The sequence below is a fragment of the Sceloporus occidentalis genome, unplaced genomic scaffold (assembly GCF_023333645.1).
Source record: "Sceloporus occidentalis isolate IW3139 unplaced genomic scaffold, rSceOcc1.0.p SCAF_110, whole genome shotgun sequence".
In the NCBI taxonomy this organism is placed as follows: Eukaryota; Metazoa; Chordata; class Lepidosauria; order Squamata; family Phrynosomatidae; genus Sceloporus; species Sceloporus occidentalis.
The window spans coordinates 844575-870077 of record NW_028317090.1 but is presented as its reverse complement, the minus strand read 5'-3'; the positions used below and the strand labels follow the sequence as shown (position 1 = coordinate 870077).

The 25503-nt window shown below is 40.7% G+C and overlaps 1 protein-coding gene across 1 annotated transcript; it reads left to right on the top strand.

Moving 5' to 3' along the window:
• The first annotated feature begins 3132 nt into the window (after positions 1-3132).
• Positions 3133-21807, top strand: LOC149283166 (FAST kinase domain-containing protein 3, mitochondrial-like). Its single transcript, XM_089497898.1, has 6 exons — positions 3133-4552; positions 7347-7432; positions 13789-13963; positions 15060-15129; positions 16347-16461; positions 21709-21807. Exons 1-6 carry the CDS (start codon positions 3133-3135, stop codon positions 21805-21807), a joined length of 1965 nt encoding a protein of 654 aa, XP_089354024.1.
• The last annotated feature ends 3696 nt before the right edge of the window (positions 21808-25503 follow it).

Here is a 25503-nt window from a genome sequence, read left to right as displayed (position 1 = left end):
TGAAGAAGAGGACTACGAGGGAGCAGGAGAACAGACCCGTTCGCTGGACCACAAGGCATGGGCCTTCTGCTGATGTGTGTGTATGTGAGGAATGGAGTGAATTTAAGTGTGTACATGTACAAGTGTCAGTATATGCGAGTGTGGGTATATATAAATGTCTTCATTTTGTAGAAATAACCTGTGAACCTTGAGTTAGGGATGCATATTAAATACAAGTGCATCATTTTTATCTACAAAATTGTGTGTAAAGTTACACTTATACGCGTATTATACCCGAGATTTTTTGGTACCCACCAGGGTGTCTTATATATCAGTGTTGAGCACAGAATTATTATTAAAAATTAATTTTGGAACAACATTCAAATACCATCATTTAAAAATGATTCTGACATTATTCATCACTCATCTACAGACACCAGACGGCTTGTTTTTTCCCCCAGAAATCTCATGGTGCTGCCACAACCACAAGGGATTCTGGGTAGGCGCATGCAAATAAGGTCAACAATGATCACCTTTTGCCTCTATATCCACTTTATACGTGGATCCCTTGAAAGTAATTGTCCGCTGTACAAGACAGCCTTTAAGACAAAACTCGGGTAAGAGGTGCAGTAACCAGATCACCACTCATGGTCAGATGATGGAAAACCCTTCCACTTAAAATTAAATAATTAAAAAATGCTTCTACTACCCCCTTAATTTTAAGTGGAAAGGTTTTATATCACCTTTACCCACCATAACTTTTGTTATTGACATTATTCATGAAACCTAACATATAATTGTGAAAAACACACAAAACAAACAGGATGCTGACATCATATGATGTAAACACCCTCAAGAGATAAAATGATGCCATTAAGTAACTTGATTGTAAAAATATAATTCAATGAATTTTACTTCAGTGTGTTTAAGCTACTAAACTAATAACTATTATTTACTAGTCAGCATGCCGCTGTGATGTAACTTTCATTTTTATTAGTTCACTGCGTGGTGATACTTATGGACTTTAAAGTAACTTAGGCAAGTATCAATTTAGTAACAATCACCCCAAAGTAAAATTGATAACAAACGGCTTTCACACTGAAGTTAAGTTAATTGCGTTATTATTACTAATAATAATTCAATTAATTGTATGTCACATTGATTACATTACGGATTATTGCCTATTGTACAATAGTCAGTAATGTAAATAATAATGTCACCTCTTAGTGATCTACTAAGAGTTAAAGTGGATTTATTTCTGCGAGTCACTAACAGAGACTCAAATGCAAATATCCGGTGAAAGCATCCTGAAACATGCGTTATACAAGGAGGGCTTCGGTTTTTATATAAGACACTTACAATAATGACATGTCTAATGTGACAGATCTGCGCAATGATTTGCCTGTCGCTATTATTTAAGTTGTTCAGACTGTTCACATATCTAGATTGTAAAGGCACTCCTCACGTGCTGTTTCTGTAAATCAAATTGTTATGTTATATACTACTTTGTCCTGTCTGCCCATTGTACAGCGCTACATAATATGATGGTGCTATATATATATATATATATATATATATACACACAATAAATAATAACGTGCCATTTTCCTGTAGAATATTTCTTTGGGCTCTAATTATCCGATTCCATCATTCACAAACAGAATAAGTACGGGTTGTGTAAGCTCTACTTTGCCTGAGGCAATCTGATATACCGACAAGTGGTCGTGAAGTTAGAAATGGACAAATACACTAAATAACGCGATCAGCATTAACATTAATACAGTACTTTACCCACTCAAGACGGTTTCTCACCTGTCACGTTACACCGGCACAGAGTATAGCGATTTTTCTAATGAGAAAAGTAACCAATCCCTTTAGCTCCCGTACAATTGAGGGTCAGAAGCTAAAGTTCGCACGCTCGGACTCTGATTGGCTGTTCGGAACGCTATCGCTGAGCGGAATACGGCAGCCATCGTCATGTGGTCGTCGGTAGCCATATTTCTTAAGGGATGAGCGGTCTGTTCAAACCCTGGTTTGATTTTGTCTTGGGGAGCCATTTTTGTTATGGGCAACCGTAAATTGGAATGCTCTTATATAGTTTTTCTGTCAGTTTCAGCCATGCTCCACCTTGTAAAAATTGACTTTACATTTATACATTCCGTCGTTAAAGTTAAACGCGCATAACCCAATGATTGTAATCCGGGTTAATAGCCTTGCTATCGCCGAAGGTAATTTGAAATCATATAAATATTTCATAATTGTATACCGTGAGTAGCTGACTTACATGCACATCATCGTTAAAGGGTAACTTTGGTTTAAAGTCGATTGGTCCATATATACCATTATGTGTTTTCGTTTGTTTTTAAAAAAAAAAAATTATAACTGTGGGACATATTTGTAAACTGGATTAGTTGTTGTCCTTGCTGATTATATATATATATATATATATATATTATTGTTTACTGTAGTTTTTTGTACAATAATGCAAAGTATTTATACATTTCTAGTTGGCAGGTTACTTTGCTGCTGTAGCCAAATATATGGGGGTATTTTCAAAGACTGTAACTACCCATTATATTTTTCTTAAATTGGCTATTGTAAGTTATGGGAGTGGTTTGATTCAGTTTATGAAAATATATATTTTATTCATGTGTATACCACAGATAGTAAGCATTTTCCCTATATGCCCATAAAAAATGCCTTAAGGACAATAATAAAACTAGGGAATTAGGAACCCTAATTGCACTTATTATTTTACTGCTTTTTTTCTTTTTTCCTTGCCCACACTTTGAATATTATAATGTATACATTGCTGTTACTTTAGAATTTCCGGTTTACAGTTAATTACTTAAATTGACAGAAATGAAGTGGATGGTAATAATGTTTAATTTCTGCCCATTGTTGAAGAACATGTTTGCACACATAATATGCCCTTCACTACGAATAAGTAATTTCTACAAAATTATCTTACATTCCCAAATAAGGTGTAGCTTATAACATTTATATCTTGCTAAAATACTGTTTTACCAGTCTGTGAGATCCTGTGATAGATGATATTGTTAGCACCGGATTCAGCAGACTTTGCCTATGCCAGGATCATGAACTGTTTTCTTTCACGGTTGTCATTTTCTTTCTAATTTTAGACAGAGGAATATGGCTTTAATGAAGTTGCACGGTTTTCGTTCTTGCACCTCTTTCGTGATAAGTGCCTTCGGACGAAACATAAGTGAAACCTTAACAAGTATAAAGACGGACAGGAGGTTTATGCGCACAATATGCTGCGGTGGTAAAACGCTCAGGAACACCCCAAGCTTGGCTCCGTTGATGAGCAGAAGACATCTTTCTTCTGCCTTCTATCCCCACGTTTGTGTAGCAGGGTGCTCTGTGCGCCACCATGGAGATACTGGGAGCAGTCAAAAGCAGGTAGATGAAAAGAGATTCATGGAAGACCTTAGTAAGCTTGGTTCTTGCAAGCAAATATTTAGATTATTGGACTCAGTTGGGTTTTTGAATGACACTATGTTATCTGCAGCTTTGCTTAGGATTGTTCAAGTCGAAACGCAAAATGGAATCCTTTTAAATCCTTGTGATGTTTTTGAAAATCCTGTTTTTAAAGCTATTTGCGTACAACTTGAGGAAAATTCTCAGAGGCTATCTGATACTGGCCTTGTGAATTCTTTAAAAGGCCTGGTTCAACTACGTGTAGACCCCTGGAGTACTTTGATGGTGCGTTTAGTGTCCGAAAGCCAAGAACGTCTGGACAAAGGAGAGATGAGTATACAAAACCTTTGCATTCTGGGAGAAAGCTTACTAGAAATTGAAGGCCCCAAATGTGCTATGTTGCAACCTATCATGGATCAGGTGCAGCAGAAGAATGTCAATGAATGGTCACCTGAAGAAATTGCAATGGTTTATAGCTTGCTTCAAGCTGGTTTGGGTGAGAGGGGGCAATATCAGGGTCTATTAAATAAAATGCACAAAGCAACAATATATATCACCTCTCAACTGAATCCAAGATTGATTAGCTCCATACTTAGTGCCTTGGTGGTTCTTGAGCAAAGACAAGCTGTTCCGTTGGTGATAAAGTTGTGCAAAAATTCTGTAAGGCACATACCTTACTTTACAGATGAAGAGCTTGTGCAAGTGTTAGTAGCCATGACAAACTTTGAACATAGTGACAAATACTTCACTGAAGCCCTGGAAAGGCATGTCTCGAAAATGGCCTTTTCTATGTCACCACAGGTAGTTAGCACCGTAATGCAGTACTGCGACAAAAAGCTGATCCTTTCCAAGCCTATTTTTGATGCTGTGGCTGAAAGTTTTGTATATAATTCCGAGAATTTCACCACCCTACAGATTGCTCAGCAAATTATACCATTTGGAAAGCTGAACTACTTGCCACCTAATGCTGCAACATTATTTAGAAAGCTGGAGAGAATTCTGAGCAACCGTTTCTCTCAGTTCCATCCACGCACCCTGCTTAACCTTCTGCACTCATGCATACTCTTAGGGCGCTTTCCTGTAAATTTCTTGGCTAAGATTTTCAATCCTTATTTTCTGCAGCAACTGCAAGGTGAGGTTTGTTATTTTTGTATATGGTATTTATGTAAATGCCTATGTTTGGTATTGTTTATCTCTAACAGATTAGAAGGGGGCTCCTTGGCAGAACATAATCAGAAGTCAACTGCACATTAATTTGCATTTTAAGTGATGCTATCAGTATTACATTTTTTTCACCTGTGTTCCCCAATATAAATTGTAGGGTGTCTTGCATGTAATGTGACCACTCTACTGCACAAATCTTCTCTCTATGACTTGCTGGTGGCGCTCTCCCAAATTGACATTAATGTTGAAATGGCCTTGTAAGTGTAGAATTGAGCGAAGCCGGTGAGACGGTCTTGTTTTTGTCTAAATGTAATGTTTTAACGTGATTTGTTGCTGTGCATTATCATATGGATTGATACTATAAACAAAAAATCTAAAATCTCTAAAATTTGGAGAGATAACTTCCCAGTCATGTAACAAACCCAAAAGGAACAAGCAAGAGTTTCTCCCATGCTTATGAGTTCTTATGCACTACGATATGCTCTTGTAAGGCAAGACAAAATTAAAATGCTTACCTGACAAAAAAGAGGCAGCCTGCTACAGAAGCTACACTACTACCCCTGTGTGGTCCAACTATTCTGGCCACTGATTGGCTGCTACAAGGGAATTGCTCCCTTTTTAAATCGAAGGAACAATGGGCCCATTTAGTCTGCAAAGTAAATAATAGGTGCCAATATCCATACACTCTGAGCCTTAATGTGACAACACTGATTGGATGAAAATATTGCAAGTGATTATATGATAAACTACAAAAAAAACAAAACCATAGTAATGAGTTTACAGAATGTACACAATATATTGTATGAAGGGTTTAGCATATTAATGTAAGTAACCTATTAGTAACTGACAGTGATATTAAAAAAAAAAAAAAGATACTATAACGAGCTAGGTACATCTTAATAGTGTTGTAAAACAACTGCTTGTAAAAACCTAATTAAATAAATACAGATGAAGGATACCATTGTTTTAGAAACAAGGTACAGTATCTCACAAAAGTGAGTACACCCCTCACATTTTTGGACATTTCCACTTAAGGATGTACTCACTTTTGTTGCCAAGGTTAAGACATTAATGGCTGTGTGTTGAGTTATTGTGAGGGGAAAGCAAATTTACACTGTTATGCAGGCTGTACACTCACTACTTTACATTGTAGCAGAGTGTCATTTCTTCAGTGTTGTCACATGAAAAGATATAATAAAATATTTACAAACATGTGAGGGGTGTACTCACTTTTGTGAGATACTGTATATTTTAATACCTCGTTCATTTTGAAACTTGCCTAATCATTGTCTTCAATTATTTGTCATTTTTGGAAATTTCCCTTAAAATAAAAAAGGGCAGCTCATCTACTTCTTTTCCTGAAAAATACATCAACTAATATACCGTATTTGCTCGCTTATAAGACAAGTTTTCTTTTCAGAGCAAATGCTCTGAAAAATAACCATCGTCTTATATTCGAGGTCGTCTTCTCATCAGACCTCAAATAGAGGTCTGACTACATGACTAAGATCCAGATCACGCGCAGCGCTGCAGGGGACCTGGATCCTCCTCTCTGGTTGGTGGACGTCTGTGCGGTGCGCGCAGGCAACCTCCGCTGCTGCAGAGTGGCATATAGGGGATATACGGCATATCTGCATGTGAATTAATATTTACTAGTAAAACTTTTTTTTCTTATAGGGTAGTCTTATATTCAGGCTTCAAGTTTTCGGGGGTGGTCTTATATTCGAGCAAATATGGTATATATATTTTTTTATTTAAATTCATTGGAGTAGTTTCAATACATTTTTTTTCAGAAAAAGGGATCAGCAAACTCTTACAAGATAAAAGAAACTTCTCATTAGAAAGAACCAAGAGACTAAAAAAATGTTTAAGGGGTTTTGAGGGAGAGGTTGTCTATGAAAATGTTTAATAAAAGTCTATTAATGTTTAATGAATGTTGATGACTTGTTTTAGTACTATTGCAAAATACCATAAACAATATAGAATGGCAATATGTTTCAGGAAGATCTGTAAATGTTCTATGGAATCTCTGCTGCAGTGAAATACTTGTTAGATTACTAACATATTTTAACCACTAGATGGCACTAGAAAAGCATAACATGAATCAAGAATGTTTTAAGATATGAAATACTACATTTAAAACTACATCTGCAAATAGCCCATGTGGTTTTAGTCTTAATGTAATATTTAATGCCAGTCTGCTTTGATAATCAACCATTTCAGTTTTTTCACACTTATTACTCACTTTCTCTTAAAAAGTATGGCTGCTTGCAACAGTAAAACTTAGAAGAATCGCATATCACACGTTTAGCACTTCTACTAAACTTACTTTATATAAAATTAGTGTATAGCAAGATATTGTTGCCCCCTTATATATAAATATAGTGTACATGGAATTACTGCTTTTTACATGCCAAAAATGTAAAGCTTTTCTGCTCCTACTGCCTGATGGTACAGGTGCACTCAATTGAATACATAAACTCTAAAAACCAACCTGCAGTTCATGGATTGCTTGTGAAATATACCTATAAATTCCAAGTTCACTGGATTTCATTTGCTAAAAATATTTATAGTATGGTACAGTAGTTTTAAAAGGCCTTTAAAAGGTAGCATCTTAACTTACTAATAATTTCATGAGGCAAATTGTACAATTACTTTGCTTATGTGTCAATATTAACGCATGCATTGTGTTTAAATTGCTTGTAAATGGTAAAAACCTACTACTTATGAGTAATATTCTAAATGCTTGTTTTACATTTTAGATCAGACTGGAAACTTGGACAAATTTGCGCTATCACAGCTAACGCAGCTATTCCTCACTGTTACCTTGGAATGCCCGTTTTATGAGGTATAGTATCATTTTTTTCAAGCATGTGTTTTGAAGTATAAATTGCAATGCAAAAGAAAAAGACTTAAAGATACAGCGCTAGTGTGACTCCAAGTGCAATATGTGTATACATTTATGTAAAGAAATAACCCACCTTCAAGTAATAGATTAATAATGTATATTCCCAAATATGCAAAATGCATGAATAAAATAATTCCCAGCCTTAGATATATTGAGAAGCAATACTGTTCCACTTAGCAAGGGAAACCTAGAATGACAAAGGATAAACTAAAAAAAGACAGCTGTAAGCCAAAGTATAAACATAAAAAGCCATGTTTTATTATTGATAAATATGTATCATATAAAACGACAAATATGTATAAAACACAACAGAATACCAAGACACAAATAATAAGTAATACAAAATAAAAAAGGATGTAAAGATCACGAAGAGATTAAATAAAATCCCCACTTCACTCCGGATAATAGAATACTCACTGTTGAGGAGATTACGCCTGGCCAGGCAAGGTGCCAAATGCAGCTATTTCTCGCTGTTACCTTGGAATGCCCGTTTTATGAGGTATAGTATCGTTTTGCAAGCATGTGTTTTGAAGTATAAATTGCATAATGCTTTCGGTAGTAAACGTTGAATAAGGTGCAGTTGATGAAGATACACTGGTGAAAATACCGTATTTGCTCGATTATAAGACGACCCTGATTATAAGACGACCCCCCAAATCTTAATATTAATTTAGGAAAAAAAGAAAAAGCCTGAATATAAGATGACCCTATAGGAAAAAAGTTTTACCAGTAAATTTTAATTCATTTAAACACTTTTTTTAATAAAAGCTATGCTTGAGAAAAATATTTTGGTTTTATTTCCTTCTATTTTCCAACCTGCCTCCTAGTTATGCACATCTGCCCCAGAAGTGCCTTATACCCCCTATATGCCACTGTGCCCCATGATATGCCTTTTAACCCTCTAAATGCCACAGTGCCCCATAATATGCCTTTTAACCCTATATGCCACTGTGCCCCATGATATGCCTTTTAACCCTATATGCCACTCTGGCACTTAGAGGATTAAAAGGCATATTATGGCATATAGGGAGGTTTAAGGCATTTCAGGAGGCAGAGTGGCATTAAAGGGGTTAAAAAGCATTTCACAGAGCACTCTGCCTCCAGAAATGCCTTACACCCCCCATTTAACACTCTCCCTCCCTCTTCCAAACTTACCGGTGCTTCTGAGTTGGGGGGGCGCATAACACAGGAGGATCCAGGTCCCCTGCATCTGAGCCCCCGGTGCTTAGTCCGGGCAGCATGTAGAGCTCCACGCGATATAATCGCGTAGAGCTCTACACGATACAATCGCGTAGAGCTCTACACGCTGCCCGGACTAAGCACCGGGGACTCAGAAGCACCGGTAAGTTGGAGGGGGCATAACACAGGAGGATGCAGGTCCCCTGCATCCTCCTGTGTTATGCCCCCCCCCCCCTCCAACTTACCGGTGCTTCTGAGTCCCCAGTGCTTAGTCCGGGCAGCGTGTAGAGCTCTACGCGATTGTATCGTGTAGAGCTCTACGCGATTATATCGCGTGGAGCTCTACATGCAGCCCGGACTAAGCACCGGGGACTCAGATGCACCGGTAAGTTGGGTCGGGGGTTAACACAGGAGGATGCAGGGGACCTGCATCTGGGTCCCCAGTGCTTAGTCCGGGAAGCGTGTAGAGCTCTACGCGATTGTATCGTGTAGAGCTCTACACGCAGCCCGGACTAAGCACCGGGGACTCAGAAGCACCGGTAAGTTGGGGGGGGGGGGTTTAACACAGGAGGATCCAGGTCCTCTGCATCGCTGCGGGGGATCTGGATCTTAGTCTCATAATCAGACCTATTTGAGGTCTGATTATAAGACGACCCTGATTATAAGACGAGGGGTATTTTTCAGAGCATTTGCTCTGGAAAAAACCTCGTCTTATAATCGAGCAAATACGGTAATAAAGGGAACACTTAAACAACACAATGTAACTCGAAGTCAATCACACTTCTGTGAAATCACACTGTCCACTCAGGAAGCAACACTGATGGAGAATCAATTTCACATGCTGTTGTGCAAATGGAACAGACAACAGGTGGAAATTATAGGCAATTAGCAAGACACCCCTAATAAAGGAGCGGTTCTGCAGGGGGTGACCACAGACCACTTCTCAGTTCCTATGCTTCCTGGATGATGTTTTGGTCACTTTTGAATGCTGGCGGTGCTTTCACTCTAGTGGTAGCATGAGACAGAGTCTACAACCCACACAAGTGGCTTAGGTAGTGCAGCTCATCCAGGATGGCACATCAATGCGAGCTGTGGCAAGAAGGTTTGCTGTGTCTGTCAGTGTTGTGTCTAGAGCATGGAGGCGCTACCAGGAGACAGGCCAGTACATCAGGAGACGTGGAGGAGGCCGTAGGAGGGCAACAACCCAGCAGCAGGACCGCTACCTCCGCCTTTGTGCAAGGAGGAGCACTGCCAGAGCCCTGCAAAATGACCTCCAGCAGGCCACAAATGTGCATGTGTCCACTCAAACCGCCAGAAACAGACTCCATGAGGGCCCGACGTCCACAGTTGGGGTTGTGCTTACAGCCCAACACCGTGCAGGACGGTTGGCATTTGCCAGAGAACACCAGGATTGGCATATTCGCCACTGGCGCCCTGTGCTCTTCACAGATGAAAGCAGGTTCACACTGAGCACGTGTGACAGATGTGACAGAGTCTGGAGACGCCGTGGAGACTTCTGCTGCCTGCAACATCCTCCAGCATGACCGGTTTGGTGGTGGGTCAGTAATGGTGTTGGGTGGCATTTCTTTGGGGGGCCGCACAGCCCTCCATGTGCTTGCCAGAGGTAGCCTGACTGCCATTAGGTACAGAGATGAGATCCTCAGACCCCTTGTGAGACCATATGCTGGTGCGGTTGGCCCTGGGTTCCTCCTAATGCAAGACAATGCTAGACCTCATGGGGCTGGAGTGTGTCAGCAGTTCCTGCAGGAGGAAGACATTGATGCTATGGACTGGCTCGCCTGTTCCCCAGACCTGAATCCGATTGAGCACATCTGGGACATCATGTTTCGCTCCATCCACCAACGCCACGTTGCACCACAGACTGTCCAGGAGTTGGCGGATGCTTTAGTCCAGGTCTGGGAGGACATCCCTCAGGAGACCATCCGCAACCTCATCAGGAGCATGCCCAGGCGTTGTAGGGAGGTCATACGGGCACGTGGAGGCCACACACACACACACTACTGAGCCTCATTGTGACTTGTTTTAAGGACATTACATCAACGTTGGATCAGCCTGTAGTGTGGTTTTCCATTTTGATTTTGAGTGTGACTCCATATCCAGACCATGGGTTGATAAATTTGATTTCCATTGAGAATGTTTGTGTTAATATCTTTTAGTGGTGTGCTTAATGCATATATTATCCCCTTCAGTACCGGGACGTACCTGGTACTTCCTGGTTAACAGTCACCGGTAGACCGGGACGTTCCAGGTACGTCTCCTCCAAAAAACGCCCCCACATCACCACAATCGCGGTGATCGTGGGGGCGCTGCTGCTGCTGTCTGCCCAGGAGTCCTGGGCAGACAGCACAGCCTGTCTAAGCCCGCCCCCAAGCCCACGATCACTCACACGGAGTGATTTTGTAGGCAGAAACAGCGATTGCAGAAAAATCTGCAATCGCGGTTTCAGCTGCCACAGGCAGCTTCAGGGAAGGGGGGGGGTCTGATCCAACACCCCCCTGCTGCCTGATCGCTCCATGAGAGCGTCAGTGCAGCGTTAACCCCTTCAATGCCGCGATCGCGGCATTGAAGGGGTTAATTCCCGTTTTTTAGGGGGTTCTGCTGCTGGTGGTCTGCCTGGAAGCCCAGGCAGACCAGCAACAGCAAAAACGAGACCCCAGAAGTCCTCCCCTACAATCTCCAGTCTATTGGAGATTGTGTCCCAGCTGCCAGAGGCAGCTTCAGGGACAGGGAGACAGGGTTCTTTGGTCTCCACATGAGTGTGGAGACCAGACCCCCCCCCACCCTTCCTCAGTTAACCCCTACCCCCCTCTTCCTCAATTAACCCCTTCAATGCTGCGATTGTGTATGACCCCCATCGCAGCATTGCAGGGGTTAATATTAGTCCCCACAAGCTTGTGGGGACTAAATATCAATCAATGCTGTGCTTCAATGGAGCATCAGCATTGAAAGAGTTAAAAAAAAATATGTAAAAAATAATAATTAAAAAAAATATATATATATATAAATTTAAAAAAAATTAATAAAATAATAATAATTAAAAAAAAATAACAGCACTGACCTGAAAGTCCAGGGTGCTTCCAGGTCAAATGCTGGGCTGGGCTGATCAGATCGCTCCTGGCCAATAGGAGTGATCGGATCATTATGGCAGCCCACGGATGACCCTGCTCTACAAAGAGAGAGGGGTCATCTAGGGTAATTATGAAAAAACACAAATTATTAATAAATGAAAAAATCATAATTATTACCTGATCACTTGTCGGTGACATTTTAAGTTTGATCGGTCTCCCTGATTGATGTCAGCGGCCTAAACCTGTCACTTACAAGTAATCTGATGAAAAAAAATATTTAAAAAAATGTAAATGCACATGTTCCAGTTTTGCCCTCATAGCTTCCTCAAAAAATACATGAACCATGCATGTGAGGTCTTGTTGGAACGGGGGGGGTGTTGGTGAACAAAATGTGGTGTTTTTTTTCCAGTGTTACACATATGCTGTGCAAGAAATAAATTGCAACATTGAAATGTATTTGTTAAAAATGCAATAAAATTAATTTTCCGTGAACTTTGGCAGACATCAGTGAAGAAAAGGCTAGCTGAAAACTGTCAAAACTACCCTAGTTGAACACCTTGACTTGTCTACTGTTCATAAATATATACTTTTATGGGGTAATTTACAGCAGGGGGCTTCCAAAATGTCCCAAATGGGATATGGGCCCAGGAAACCAATTTCTGAAAATTCCAAATGTGGAAACGAAAATGCGCATGTTCCAGTTTTGCCCTCATAGCTTCCTCAAAAAATGCATGAACCATGCATGTGAGGCCTTGTTGGAACCGGGGGATGTTGGTGAACACAATTTGGTGTTTTGTTCTGCAGTTGCACATGTTTTATACAAAATATAATATAAAATCTAAAGCAACATTGCAACATATGCAAAAAAAAAATAATATAAAAATACCTCAAAATTTGGCAGCAATTGGCGATAAAATCCCTGTTTGAAAAGTGTCAAAATGACCCTAGTTGTACACCTTGACTTATCTACTGTTCATAAACATATAATTTTGGGGGGGTAATCAGTATCTGTGACAACTATTGCAGTTATTAGACTACCATGCCAAATTTGAAAAAAATTACATTTCAAAAACGTGATGCATGCCTTGCAATATTTGCCCTATACTGGTCAAAATAGATAAAAATCCTGGCCATGTTGGGTGGTTTCCAAATCAGGACAAGTTAATGAATATATTTGGGATAATTTTTTCCCATTGGTTTAATGTGTGTACAATTTGTATGTATACAAAACTGTAAAAAAAAGATTTTTTCATTTTTTCCCCACTTTTTCCAGTTTTTTTCAAACAAAACAATGTACTACCCAGCTTACTATGGTTTCAAATGAAAGCCCTACTTGTGCTGAAAAAAACAATATATGATTTGTGTGGGTGCACCAATTGATAAGAGAGAAATTACAGTTGAAGAAAGACATGGCAAAAACACAAAAACGGCTCCGGTCCTTTAGCGACACGTTAGTATCAAAATCCCGGTCCTGAAGGGGTTAATCATTACGTTGTTTTATACCGACTGTACTGGGCAATAACAGTAACTTCTTTTGAGAAATCAGAAATGTCAACAAAAATGGACAGATATATGTGTGTGTGTGTGTGTGTGTGTGTGTGTGTAGAAAAAATAATATAAAGTGAAAAATACAAACACTGGATTAAGAAAAATATATAATTTATTGATTAAATATAAGGATATAATAAAAAGACAAACGACATATTCAAGTAGAAAAACACTTGTGTAAGTATACATGCCACAAAAAAAATATATCACTTCAGGAAATGTTCCCAGATATAAAAAAATGAATATATACACTTGAAAAAACAAGAAAATAAGATTTGAAAATAAAAATGTATGTACCTATACAAACACACTATCTGTACAATAGTTTACCCGGTCTGGAAAACACAAAAGAATTAAGGTGCTGCTTTAAAAGCAACGCATTTCGGATAGCGGTTCTTCAAGCCTCAGAGCTACCTCAGTGTGTCTGTGTGTTTCTTTTGAGCAATATTTATCCGTTTATATTATGTTTGTTTATTGCAGGGCCCAACTCTTCTTCCTAAATACAGACTGAAGACTTTCTCTACAACTGGCTGTTCCCTGGAATCCCCATTAGATGTTCATCTGTACAACAGAGTGAAGTCTGGATTAGTAGATATCTTGGGGGCAAGAATGTATTTTGCATCCCATGTACAGTCTCCTTACTGCTACACACTGGGTAAGATCGGCAATTAGAATCTCGGCTGTGATACACGTCTGTGTATAATATGCAAATTTAGCTTTAGGCTAAATTTTGCAGGTAAATATGAAGTACTTGTGTGTAATATATACCCACCGGATTAGGTCATTGGCTGACAATCTGTGAAAATGATCAATAATCAGTCACCTAAAGAGTCATTAATCATTGATGAGATAGCAATTTATTAGGTTAAAAATTGTTAAAATAATAAAATAATTATTGTAAATAAAAATATGACCAGATCACTTTTGACGAGTTTAGGCCACTGACATTGATAGGTGAATCCAAACAAAAAACAGTGACCTAAAATGTCACTAATCAGTGATCAGATCAGTTATGTGATAAAAATGTAAAAGCACTTGTCATGTTATCATTCAATTTAAATACATAATTATACATACCCAGTGAAAATAATATCTAAAAACATTTTTCTTATTTTGGAACTGCCTTGTTTGCCCCCAGGGTTTGTGGCATTTATCACGTATACTGGCACCTACAGTACATGCCTTTATATTTTAAAGCAGCAGCCCAGCCATTTTGCATAGAGCCCTCTGCATTTTAGCGCATGCAAATTGCTAGTTAGTTTAGAGTTATAAAGGAGACATTTGTCTTATTAACTGCTCCTCCAATTGCCTTTACTGAAAAGGAGCATTGCTTGGTACCTCTTGCACATGTTCTGTTGAACTTCCATTCTAGTGAATGGGGTCTGATCTCCCAGTAAAATAATAAGCAGTAGTATGAATGAATGTTTCTGAAACACACATTTTGGTAGCATAGTTGCAATTGACTGCTACTACTTCCATTAATGAGCTCTCATTGACATCATTGGGAGCGCTACTGAGCATGTGTAACTAATGCATGCAGTTTTTTTCATTAGAGGGCCATTGGAGGAGTTGTGTAACTTAAGAATGCATGCTCTGGGGAACAATGGACACCAGCATGCATTAAAAAATAAAAATACAGGTTTGCTAACTGGACTGTCCCTTTAACTGAAAAATGAAGTGTGACTGAAATTAAGATTTGGAGACCATGAAACAGGTATCATATGTTCCTTGTTGTTCTGTGTTCTTTTTAGATGTAGAGATCAAGTTGGATGAAGAGGGGTTCGTGTTGCCAGCCTTTCAAAATGAAGAGGTTCACAGAAGGTTAGTATAATATTTGTTCACTTCTCATGGCATGTTTGCATATTTCGTGACTTGTGTTCCACTGACATCGCTGGAGGAAGTACATATCTAAATTCAAACCAGAAACATATAGCAATATTATTCATACCTTGTTAATATTGTAGTAAGTGGCTTTGTTATCTTTATTAAATGAAGAGTCGATTAGGTTTTTAACAGTGCTTTAAGTGCCCCTGCAACATCAATTAAAGCAGCCCTTCATGATCCAACATTTCCTGCAACTGTTTGGCTGCTTAAAGCAGCCAATCAGTAGCAGGAAAGCACTCCCATAAAAATCAATGGGAGCACTTGCCGCATTCATGAAGTCAGTGCTGTAGCTTTTAGAGGTAAGTATATTATGTGCAGGGAGAGCTGTTTGGTCAAAAAAGAACTGGCGGCAGGGGGATAGATGCATATGCGGGGGTTTTACAGAATCCACCATGCATTTGCAAAAGGAACACCTTGAAAAATCTTCAATCTATATATAAAAAAAGTATGTGCAAAAAGATAACGGCACCCATTATTTTATTACTGACTGTGTATGTCAGGCCCCCAGCCCCTCATCATACCCCTTACCGGGGTCTTCGGCTGGACACCGTGCTCCGTTGCGGGGCGGACTGCGTCCCCGTCCTCCTACCATGTCTCCCGTGCCGCCAGCCACGCGGCGGATCACTCGGCCACAACGGCCGCCTGCGGCAATTGCTGCAAGGCGCGCTCCCGCACGATCCCGTCCTCATGCGCCATCTGCTGTCCGCCGCACGGTAGTGCAGGGCAGACAAAAGTAACCTTACTTATGCTCACAGGTGTAGGTGGTAACACCTGTGAGTCAGTGGGAGGAACCTGGTCTGTAGGATATAAAAACCCAGCTCACCCTCCAGTCTGAGCTTAGTTATTGAGCTTCTAGTGCCTTGTGTTCTGCTCTGTGTGATTCCCCATTTATCCTGCCTTTTTGTGTTTGACCTCCTGGTATTCGACTTCGGCTTGTTTCTCGTTATTGCTCCTTCGCTGCCTGCCCTGACCCGGATTTATCACTCGGACTTTGTATTTGGCTTATTCCTCCCATCTGGTGCTACCCTGCTCTACGCTCCGTACCTTTCCAGCAAGCATCCCGACAGTGTATTTATTTTTTTGGATACTGTGAATGTTGAATTGTTCCTAATATTATTGCGTCTGAGTTTTACAACGTACTTTGTCATCAACAGAATAGCGGTCTGCATTGACGGTCAAAAAAGGTTTTGCTGCAACAGCCATCATCTCATTGGGAAAGAATACATCAAACAACGACATTTGCGGCTGCTTGGTTATGATGTGGTACAGGTAAAACAAACATTTATTTATTTATTTACCAGACAATACCATTACCCAACTGTCAGCCTCAATTGAACCTCTCTTACCTTCCATGTTAACCCTTTCCTGCCCCGACACAGCAGCCTCTTTTTATAACAACACACTTGCTTCATCCCTCGACACCATAGCTCCAATTACTACATGTTACCCCCGACAATTTAAACGCCAACCATGGCATACCAAAACCACACGGTTTCTTCAGAAGTGCTGCCGCACGGCTGAGCGTTACTTCAGAAAATCCAAATCCAGCGAAGACTTTACTCACTATAAATTCATGCTTCACACCTACAACTCTGCCCTCTCTCTCGCCAAACAGCTCTACTTCTCCACTCTCATATCCTCTCTTTCTTCCAACCCACGACGCCTTTTTTCTACTTTCAACTCCCTTCTCTGTCCCTCCACACCCACACCACAAACCTCTCTCACTGCCCAAGATCTTGCTACCCACTTCAAAGAGAAGATCGAGACTATTAGAAAAGACCTCTCTTCCTTACAACTCCCTCCTACACCACTCACCACCACTCCCTCCACTCCTACTATACTAACTGCCTTTTCCCCTACAACCGAAGAAGAGAGAGCCACTCTTCTTTCTTCCTCTCACCCAACAGCCTGTCCCCTCGACCCCATCCCTTCACACCTCACAAAGTTTCTATGTCCATCCCTTGGTCCATCACTTACCCACCTATTTAATCTTTCTCTATCATCTGGAACTGTACCATCTACCTTCAAGCATGCACTAATCACACCAATTCTAAAGAATCCTTCCTCAGATCCCGTCTGTTTGACCAACTACCGCCCTATCTCTCTGCTTCCTTTTACCTCTAAGCTGCTTGAACGGATTGTGTAGAATCTAGGGCTGAAACAACTAATCGAGAAAATCGATAATGATAATGAAAATCGTTGTCAACGATTTTCATTATCGATTAATCGAAACGATTTTTATCGATTATAAAAATTATAATCTGACCTCAAACAGAGATCGGATTATAACACTAGAATCCACATCCCCCGCAACGCTGCAGGGGACCTGGATTCCCCTCACTGTCGGCCGGTCTCTCACTTCCGTCTCTCTCCCCCTCCCATACACCCCTCTGACTCCTCCCCCCTCCCATACATCACTCTGCCTCTCTACCCGTCTCCGTTACTGACTTCATAGAAGCCTCAGCGTAAGTTAAGGGCAGTAACGGAGGCTGTCTGTGCGCATCGTTTAGACCCCCACCGGCTGACAGAGGATCATCCTCTCTGTCAGCCGGTGGGGGACTGCATCGCTGAGGCTTCTATAAAGCTGCAGTGAAAGTTCCTGTCAGTAACGGAGCTGGGTAGAGAGGCAGAGCGGTGTATGGGAGGGGGATGAGTCAGAGGGGTATATGGGAGCCACCCTCCCATACACCACTCTGGCTCCTCCCCCTCCCATACGGCACTCTGCCTCTCTACCCGGCTCCCTGGTGTCTTGTGAACCTCCGTGGCTGACAGGAGGCAGAGTGATGTATGGGAGGGGGGAGGAGGCAAAGTGATGTATGGGAGGGGGGAGGAGGCAAAGTGATGTATGGGAGGGGGGAGGAGGCAAAGTGATGTATGGGAGGGGGAGGGGCCAAAGTGATGTATGGGAGGGGGAGGAGGCAGAGTGGAGTATGGGAGGGGGGAGGAGGCAAAGTGATGTATGGGAGGGGGAGGGGCCAAAGTGATGTATGGGAGGGGGAGGAGCCAGAGTGGAGTATGGGAGGGGGCAAAGTGGTATATGGGAGGGGGAGGAGGCAAAGTGATGTATGGGAGGGGAGGGGCCAAAGTGATGTATGGGAGGAGGCAGAGTGGTGTATGGGAGGGGGAGGAGCCAGAGTGGTGTATGGGAGGGGAGGAGCCAGAGTGGTGTATGGGTGAGTTATAGTGGTGTATGGGGGGGTGTTATGAATTTCAGGGCATATAGGGGGTATAAGGCATATCGATATTAGGCATATCTGGGGGTAAAAGGGATATCAGGGGGCTCAGTTGCATATCACTGGCATATAAGAGGTATAAGGCATATATGGGGGCAGAGTGGCAAGCTGGGGGTCAGATGTGCATAACCGGGGGCAGTTTGGTAAATAAAAAAAATTTAAACAAGGCTTTTTTCTCAGTTTTTATTAAATATGAAAAATAGTTAACATATGAATTAATATTTACTAATAACTGTATTGAAACCTAGTTTGAGAAACACTGTGTTTGGGTTCTTGTAGCTTTTATTATTATGTCAGTAAAATAAGAAGGTGAATAGAGAGGCCATTGCAATAAAGAGATGAAAGTGTAAATTGTACGTTTTTTATTACATTATTTTAAATTGAAAAAAAAAAAATCGATTAATCGAAAAAATAATCGGCCAACTAATCGATTATTAAAATAATCGTTAGTTGCAGCCCTAGTAGAATCGCCTCACTAACTTCCTCTCCTCCAATTCCCTCCTTGACCCTCTACAGTCTGGTTTCAAACCCCTTCACTCTACTGAAACAGCTCTAACAAAAGTCTCCAATGACTTGCTCTCTGCCAAAGCAAAAGGTCACTACTCTATTCTAATACTACTGGATCTCTCTGCTGCTTTCGATACTGTTGATCACCACCTTCTTCTAGACTCACTTGCTTCTATAGGCATTCGAGATACAGCTCTCTCCTGGATCTCCTCATATCTGTCTAACCGTTCCTTCTCTGTCAACTTCTCTGGCAAGACATCATCACCCCTTCCACTTTCGGTTGGTGTCCCCCCTCAAGGTTCAGTCCTTGGCCCTCTGCTGTTCTCTCTTTATACTTCCTCTCTTGGCAAACTAATCAACTAATTTGGCCTCCAGTATCACCTATATGCAGATGATACCCAAATCTACCTGTCTTCTCCTGATCTCTCTCCATCTCTCATGTCCCGTATTACCAATTGCTTGTCTGCTATTTCCTCATGGATGTCACAACACTACCTGAAACTTAATCTTTCTAAAACTGAACTCATTATCTTCCCTCTCTCCACTCCACTACCTGAATTCTCTATCATTATTAACAACATGACTATCTCTCCTACTAACCAGGCCCAATGCCTTGGGGTCATCCTTGACTCAAACCTCTCCTTCATCCCTCACATTCAGTCCCTCGCCAGATCCTGCCGCTTGCACCTAAAAAACATCTCTCGTATCCACCCATTCCTCACCCAAGAATCCACAAAAACTCTGGTTCATTCACTTATCATTTCCCGTCTTGACTACTGCAACACTCTTCTGGTTGGCACTCCACTGTCTCGACTCTCTCCTCTACAGTCTATCCTAAATGGCGCTGCTAGGCTCATCTTCCTTGCACGTCGCTCCTCTTCTGCTTCCCCCCTCTGTGAAACCCTCCACTGGCTCCCAATTACCTTTAGAATTAAATTTAAGATCCTGGTACTGACATATAAGGCCATCCATAATACTGCTCCTCCGTACATTTCTGACCTCATTAGCAAATACTCTCCTACTCGATCCTTACGTTCCTCCCATGGGCTAAGGCTCTCCTCCTCACTCATCACCTCTTCCTTTTCCCGTCTACAAGATTTCACTCGAGCTGCCCCATATCTCTGGAATCTACTCCCAAGGAACTTTCAGCATTCGCCCTCCCTCCCGACATTTAAGAAACATCTAAAAACCCACTTCTTCAGAGAAGCATACCATCTTAGCTGCTAGAACATCCTTGTCATCGATCCTTATGTTTGTCACCCCATTTCCCTCTAGATTGTAAGCTTGCAAGCAGGGCTCTCTCCACCAAATGTATCGGTTTGTCTTAGTCTGTCAATTCTTGTCTTGTCATATCCCTTGAATTTATGTATTGTATTAAGCGCTGCGTAAACTGTTGGCACTATGTAATATAAGGATAATAATAATAATTTATAGATGATTTTACTTTGTGTCAAAGGGGGAGTGCCATGTAAAAAAAAAAACTCCTTGAAACACAGTGCTGTAAATGTGGGCTAACCTTGACAAAAAACAGGTTTAATCTCATTTTGTTACAATAAAACTATATTATCTGCAGACCTAGAGGCTGCCATTGTTGTCAGCCATCCAGTATTTGGGGTAATTTTCCCTGCTTCAACACCACACTGAATTGATTCTTTATGGCTAATAAGATTTGTTCCTCCATAGACTTTCATTAGTCAGATTATCTGTCTATGTGATTAAGGCTGAGCTATTCTATTGTTTACCACAGGCAGTATGGTAAATATTCGCGTGTTGGTCCAATGTAAGGGAACTACAAAACATACAAATGACTGATACGTACAGTATGTAATCCAGAACTGTTTAAAAAAAAAATAAAAAAGGAAATATTTTTTTTTTTTATTTAGTATTGAGCTTCTTGGGATGTATTAAATACCATTTTGTACCTTTACTGCTTAGTTACAAGAGAGAGCAGAAGCAGTAATTTATTTTTGATTTATATTTTATAACTCAGACTTGGTTTTATAAGCATATTATGTCACTGTGTCTCGGTACCAGCAGCAGGTCTACACGACAGGTGCTTTTTAAAAAAAAATAAAAAATATTACATTTTAAAAAGTACCAGTGTTTATTGTCACTAGGATGGCTGCACGTGTTTCTGAGATCAAAGCCTTTACATATAGTTGAAAGAGCTCCATTTAGATGCACAGTGTACTATTGCTAGTTTACTTTACTTTTCATACAAATTAAAATTCAAATGAAAGTTGGCAATTTTGTTAATTGGTACGAAATGAACAAATAAATAAAATAAATGAAAATAAACCAGAGAACTCTGAAAAAACACATTTTCGTTTGCATTTTTCGCTACCTTCTCTCACAACTGCTTTTGTTTCCCGCTTTCCTTTTCGGGAGCCCTGCTTCTTATCTTGCCTCTTTGTGGTCTTCTGTATTATTTCTTCTGTCTTCCTTGTTCTTTCCTCACCCTCTTCTCCTTATTATCTGCTCCGTTACTTCATGGGGCCAGAATAATGCAGACGGATCCGCATTTATGCACCTCTTTCTCTGTGACTCCATCTGAATCATTCTGGCCTGTTGGAGTGCTTCCTCAAATGAGGAGAGCAAAAAAACAAAAACTGACTACTGTACCTTTACTTTCAGATGTAAGGCATAACCTAAAGTAATCAACAGATTATTAAAGAAAAAAACATTCTATAACTAAATGTTAATAATTTTGTGTGCAGCTGACCAGTTTGCTGAGATACATATTTGCATTTATTAACAATTTGTTTTTCTATTTCAGATCCCATTTTATGAATTTGATCAATTACAAAACAATGAAGACATTGTTGAATATCTTCATAACAAAATATTTCCTCATAAGTACCGATTAAAGTGGTGAGTGTACCACTCAGTTGTGTACTCTGAGACACAGATCTACAGATGTGTATTCTGAAACTTCCAAATAAAAAAAATCATATATATAAATATATACAAAATCTTGTTTACTTTTTAATGCCAAGTTGTGAATATTTTTAATGTTCTTCAATGTAAGAATTGAAGTATGATGTTAAAGAAACTAGACTATAAGTCATTACAGGGAAAAGAAAAATGTCAGAGCGCTAAGCTAGTCCCAGGCTCAAATAATACAAATGTGTAAAATGAGGCCTACCAAAGAGGTATGAGCATGCTTTATATGTATAGTTTTCACATAGATACAAATAAATACAATGCATATGCTTTACCATTTGTGTTTTTGGCTACTGAGCATATATTTGGAGGTGGTAATGGATGCCTCAGTATGCACAGTCATGGCAAGGGTATTTGCACCTTAATGAACCCTTTTCATGTTTAGTATGGCCATACAAAATAATATAATGATGTTATAATAATATATACTGTATGAATAAATGTAGAGTATTTTTAATGCTTTGGAGGGACAAAATGCTTCCTGTAAGCCAATGGAAAATACCTTATGTCGGTAAACTAGTTCAGGTGCCAAAATAACATAACACCAGACACATGTTCATGCAATTAAATTAGCTAGAAGATATCAAATTAGTTAGCTTCAGTTAACATAAAGCCATGTCAGCATCAGTCAACGCCCACGATCGAGAGTACAGAATGGCTGGACATGAATATGCAGTTAGAGGTTTCAAGAGTGTTTTGAATTAATAATTGTGCACCAGATCTTTTTATACTGTCTGCATACAGCGGTAGCTACACAGTCTTCTCTAAGTGAAAATGTGATCTCAGATCCAGCAAGTGCAAAAACTTTGACCAAAATGTTGGGTCAAACTCATGGGTACTGCCTTTATTAACACGTGTGCTTCATCTATACCAGTGATGGCAAACCTTTTTGAGCCCAAGTGCCCAAACTGCAAACCAAAACGACTTATTTTTTTCAAAGTGCCAACACTGCAATTAAACCTGAATAACGAGGGGGCGTGGCCAGGGGACGGCTGGCAGCCTAAGGCCTGGGGGGCAAGTCAAGTAAAGTGGCTCCGCCCCCTCGCACTCACCTTTCACCCCTCACGCTGCTCCCATCACTATGCGGCCATCAGACTGCTGGAAAACGTATCTAAACGGCCGCTGGGTGCTGATGCCACCGGCCGGAGCTACTTTAATCCTTTTTTTTTTAAATTTATTTAATATGCCGGATCGGCTTGCCATATTAAAAATAAGTAGCGCCGGCCGGCAGCATCAGCACCCAGCGGCCGTTTAGATTCGATTTCCAACAATCTGATGGCCGCATAGTGATTGGAGCATTACATTTTTGTGGGTGCTTTTAATTTTAAAATGTGCGTGCTTGTGTGTGTGGGGGGGGGCAAAAGTAAAATCTACCTAAAGCCATATATCACCCATCATAAATCAACAATTTCAGAAAATGTATTTTGAGTTCCTGAACAATACCACCCATGCAGGATTCTTTCCCACTGCCCGGAGAAAAAAAACAACCCCAAACTGTCTGCACCAAAAGACGTGTCTGGAGGACTCCAACCTCTCCTGTGCTACCCCTGTCCTCTCTGCCAGTCCTATGTATCACACAAACCAAAAAGATAAGCGCCACTTCTCTCCACAAATAGTCAGGCCAACTGACGCCAGAACAGGCAGTAAACAGGCCTATGTGTCACCAGTTCTTGATAAACATTGATTTACTTTATTTTGTGCAAAATTAACTGAATAAAACATCCAATAGCTTGGACATTGTCTTTTTCAACCTGTGTAATCTAAACATTTAGGATGGTTAATTAAGCTCAGGAACGCTCTCACAGCAAAGCTAACATACCTAATGCGTCCAAGGCAATAACATAGATACCCCCATGGTATATAACAGAGTTGCTTTGATCCATCCAATTCCATGGCATTTATTACTGCACTAAACCTTAAACATTTGGGGCAAGGGTAAACCGGGGGGTAAATAAAAAGTCGACATCAAGAGGCAAGTCAACTTAAATCTCGCGCTGTTCTGTGCACTTAATTCAGCAGTATTTGAGTGTGGGACACCTGCCTTAGCGTGCCCCACACCCTGAACAAACATGGAATTACATATAACTGCTCCCATCACTTGGCGGCCATCGCATACGGCCGTTGGTTGCTGATTCCACCGGCCGGCGCTGCTTTAATACTATTTTTTTTTCATTTAATAGCCGATCCGGCTTGCCATATTACATTTTTAAAAAAAGTATTAAAGTAGCGCCGGCCGGCGGCATCAGCACCCAGCGGCCGTTTAGATTAGATTTTGGGCGGCCTGGGGGGCAATTGCCTGGGCGTGGCTTCAGTGTTCTCTGGGGAGGGTTCTCCCCCAGAGAACTGCGGGAGATGTAGTCCGCGGGAGCAGACTACAGAGATGGCTCGGCGTGCCAACAGCGGCACGCATGCCACGCGTTCGCCATCACTGATCTATACGCTCTGAAAAACTACATGTTGAATGAACTCTCCCAAACCAATGCCAGGAACATCAATAGTAAATACAGACACTCCTGTATTGAAGGTGTGTTTTCTTATCATCATTTTAATGGCGTTTAACACTTTGCAAGGTATCAGAACCACCTTGTTTAGAGACTCCCATTGTTTCCCACACTTACACGACTAAGGTCTGTAAAGACCTCATATGACTCCTTGCTCACTGTACCGCTGGAACTGATTGTGAACTTGCCCTTTTTGGGGCGGGGGGGGTTGTTAATTCCATATTGTATATTAACTCATAAACTTCTTTGTCTTGTTGCACAAAAAGTATCCTTTTTCTGAGTCAAATTCAAAACAGAAAACACATATTTCAACTAAATATGAGATGGGAGTTGGATCATCCACCCATAGTAATGTAATGCCTGTGCCAGATGTAACTATTACGTATCAATCTGATAAAAAGCCAAACATTGAAAATGGATCAGCTGATCTTACAACTGTAAGGCATATCTGACATATTGTCCATGTTTATTATACATGAGAGCATGACAAAAGACTTGTGCATGGCAAACAAACTTGATTTGGACAAAATTTTTGCTGGGTTAGTTTCCGGACAACAAATTCCTGACTGTTCGGTTTCCAAAGGGAGAGGCCCCTGCCACCTTCTCGACTTTCGCAACAGCAGCAGCAGCATCATCTCAAGGTTTAGGAAGAGATACAGATTCAATTTGACATTGATGAACCACCAGGAACATCACTACGACACCAATGAATACACACATACAGCTCCACGCTATGGGACTGAATTTCTAAAACTAGCCTTTCATCAACCTTTTTGATTAATTGATCCCTTGGATTACAGAATATCATAAGGAAGAAGCAGCATTATTAGCAGGACACTGGGTAGACACTGGCAGATACACACACCAGCCACATGGTACCGGTCACTAAATTTTCCCCACAATTAAAAAAATATATATCCTTCAGCAGAGACAGGGCACAGGGCAGGCCCAGGCAGACAGACACATCTAACAATATGGTACAAGACTGAATCCCTGCCTCCAATATTGGGGAAAAGAACAAGAATTGATCCTCCAGAGGCAGAGTATAAACTGTTTTTAAGGTTTTAACCCCATGCATGTTGTAACCAGTGTCATTTGGTCATTAAGACTTTGTGAAATCTCATTTA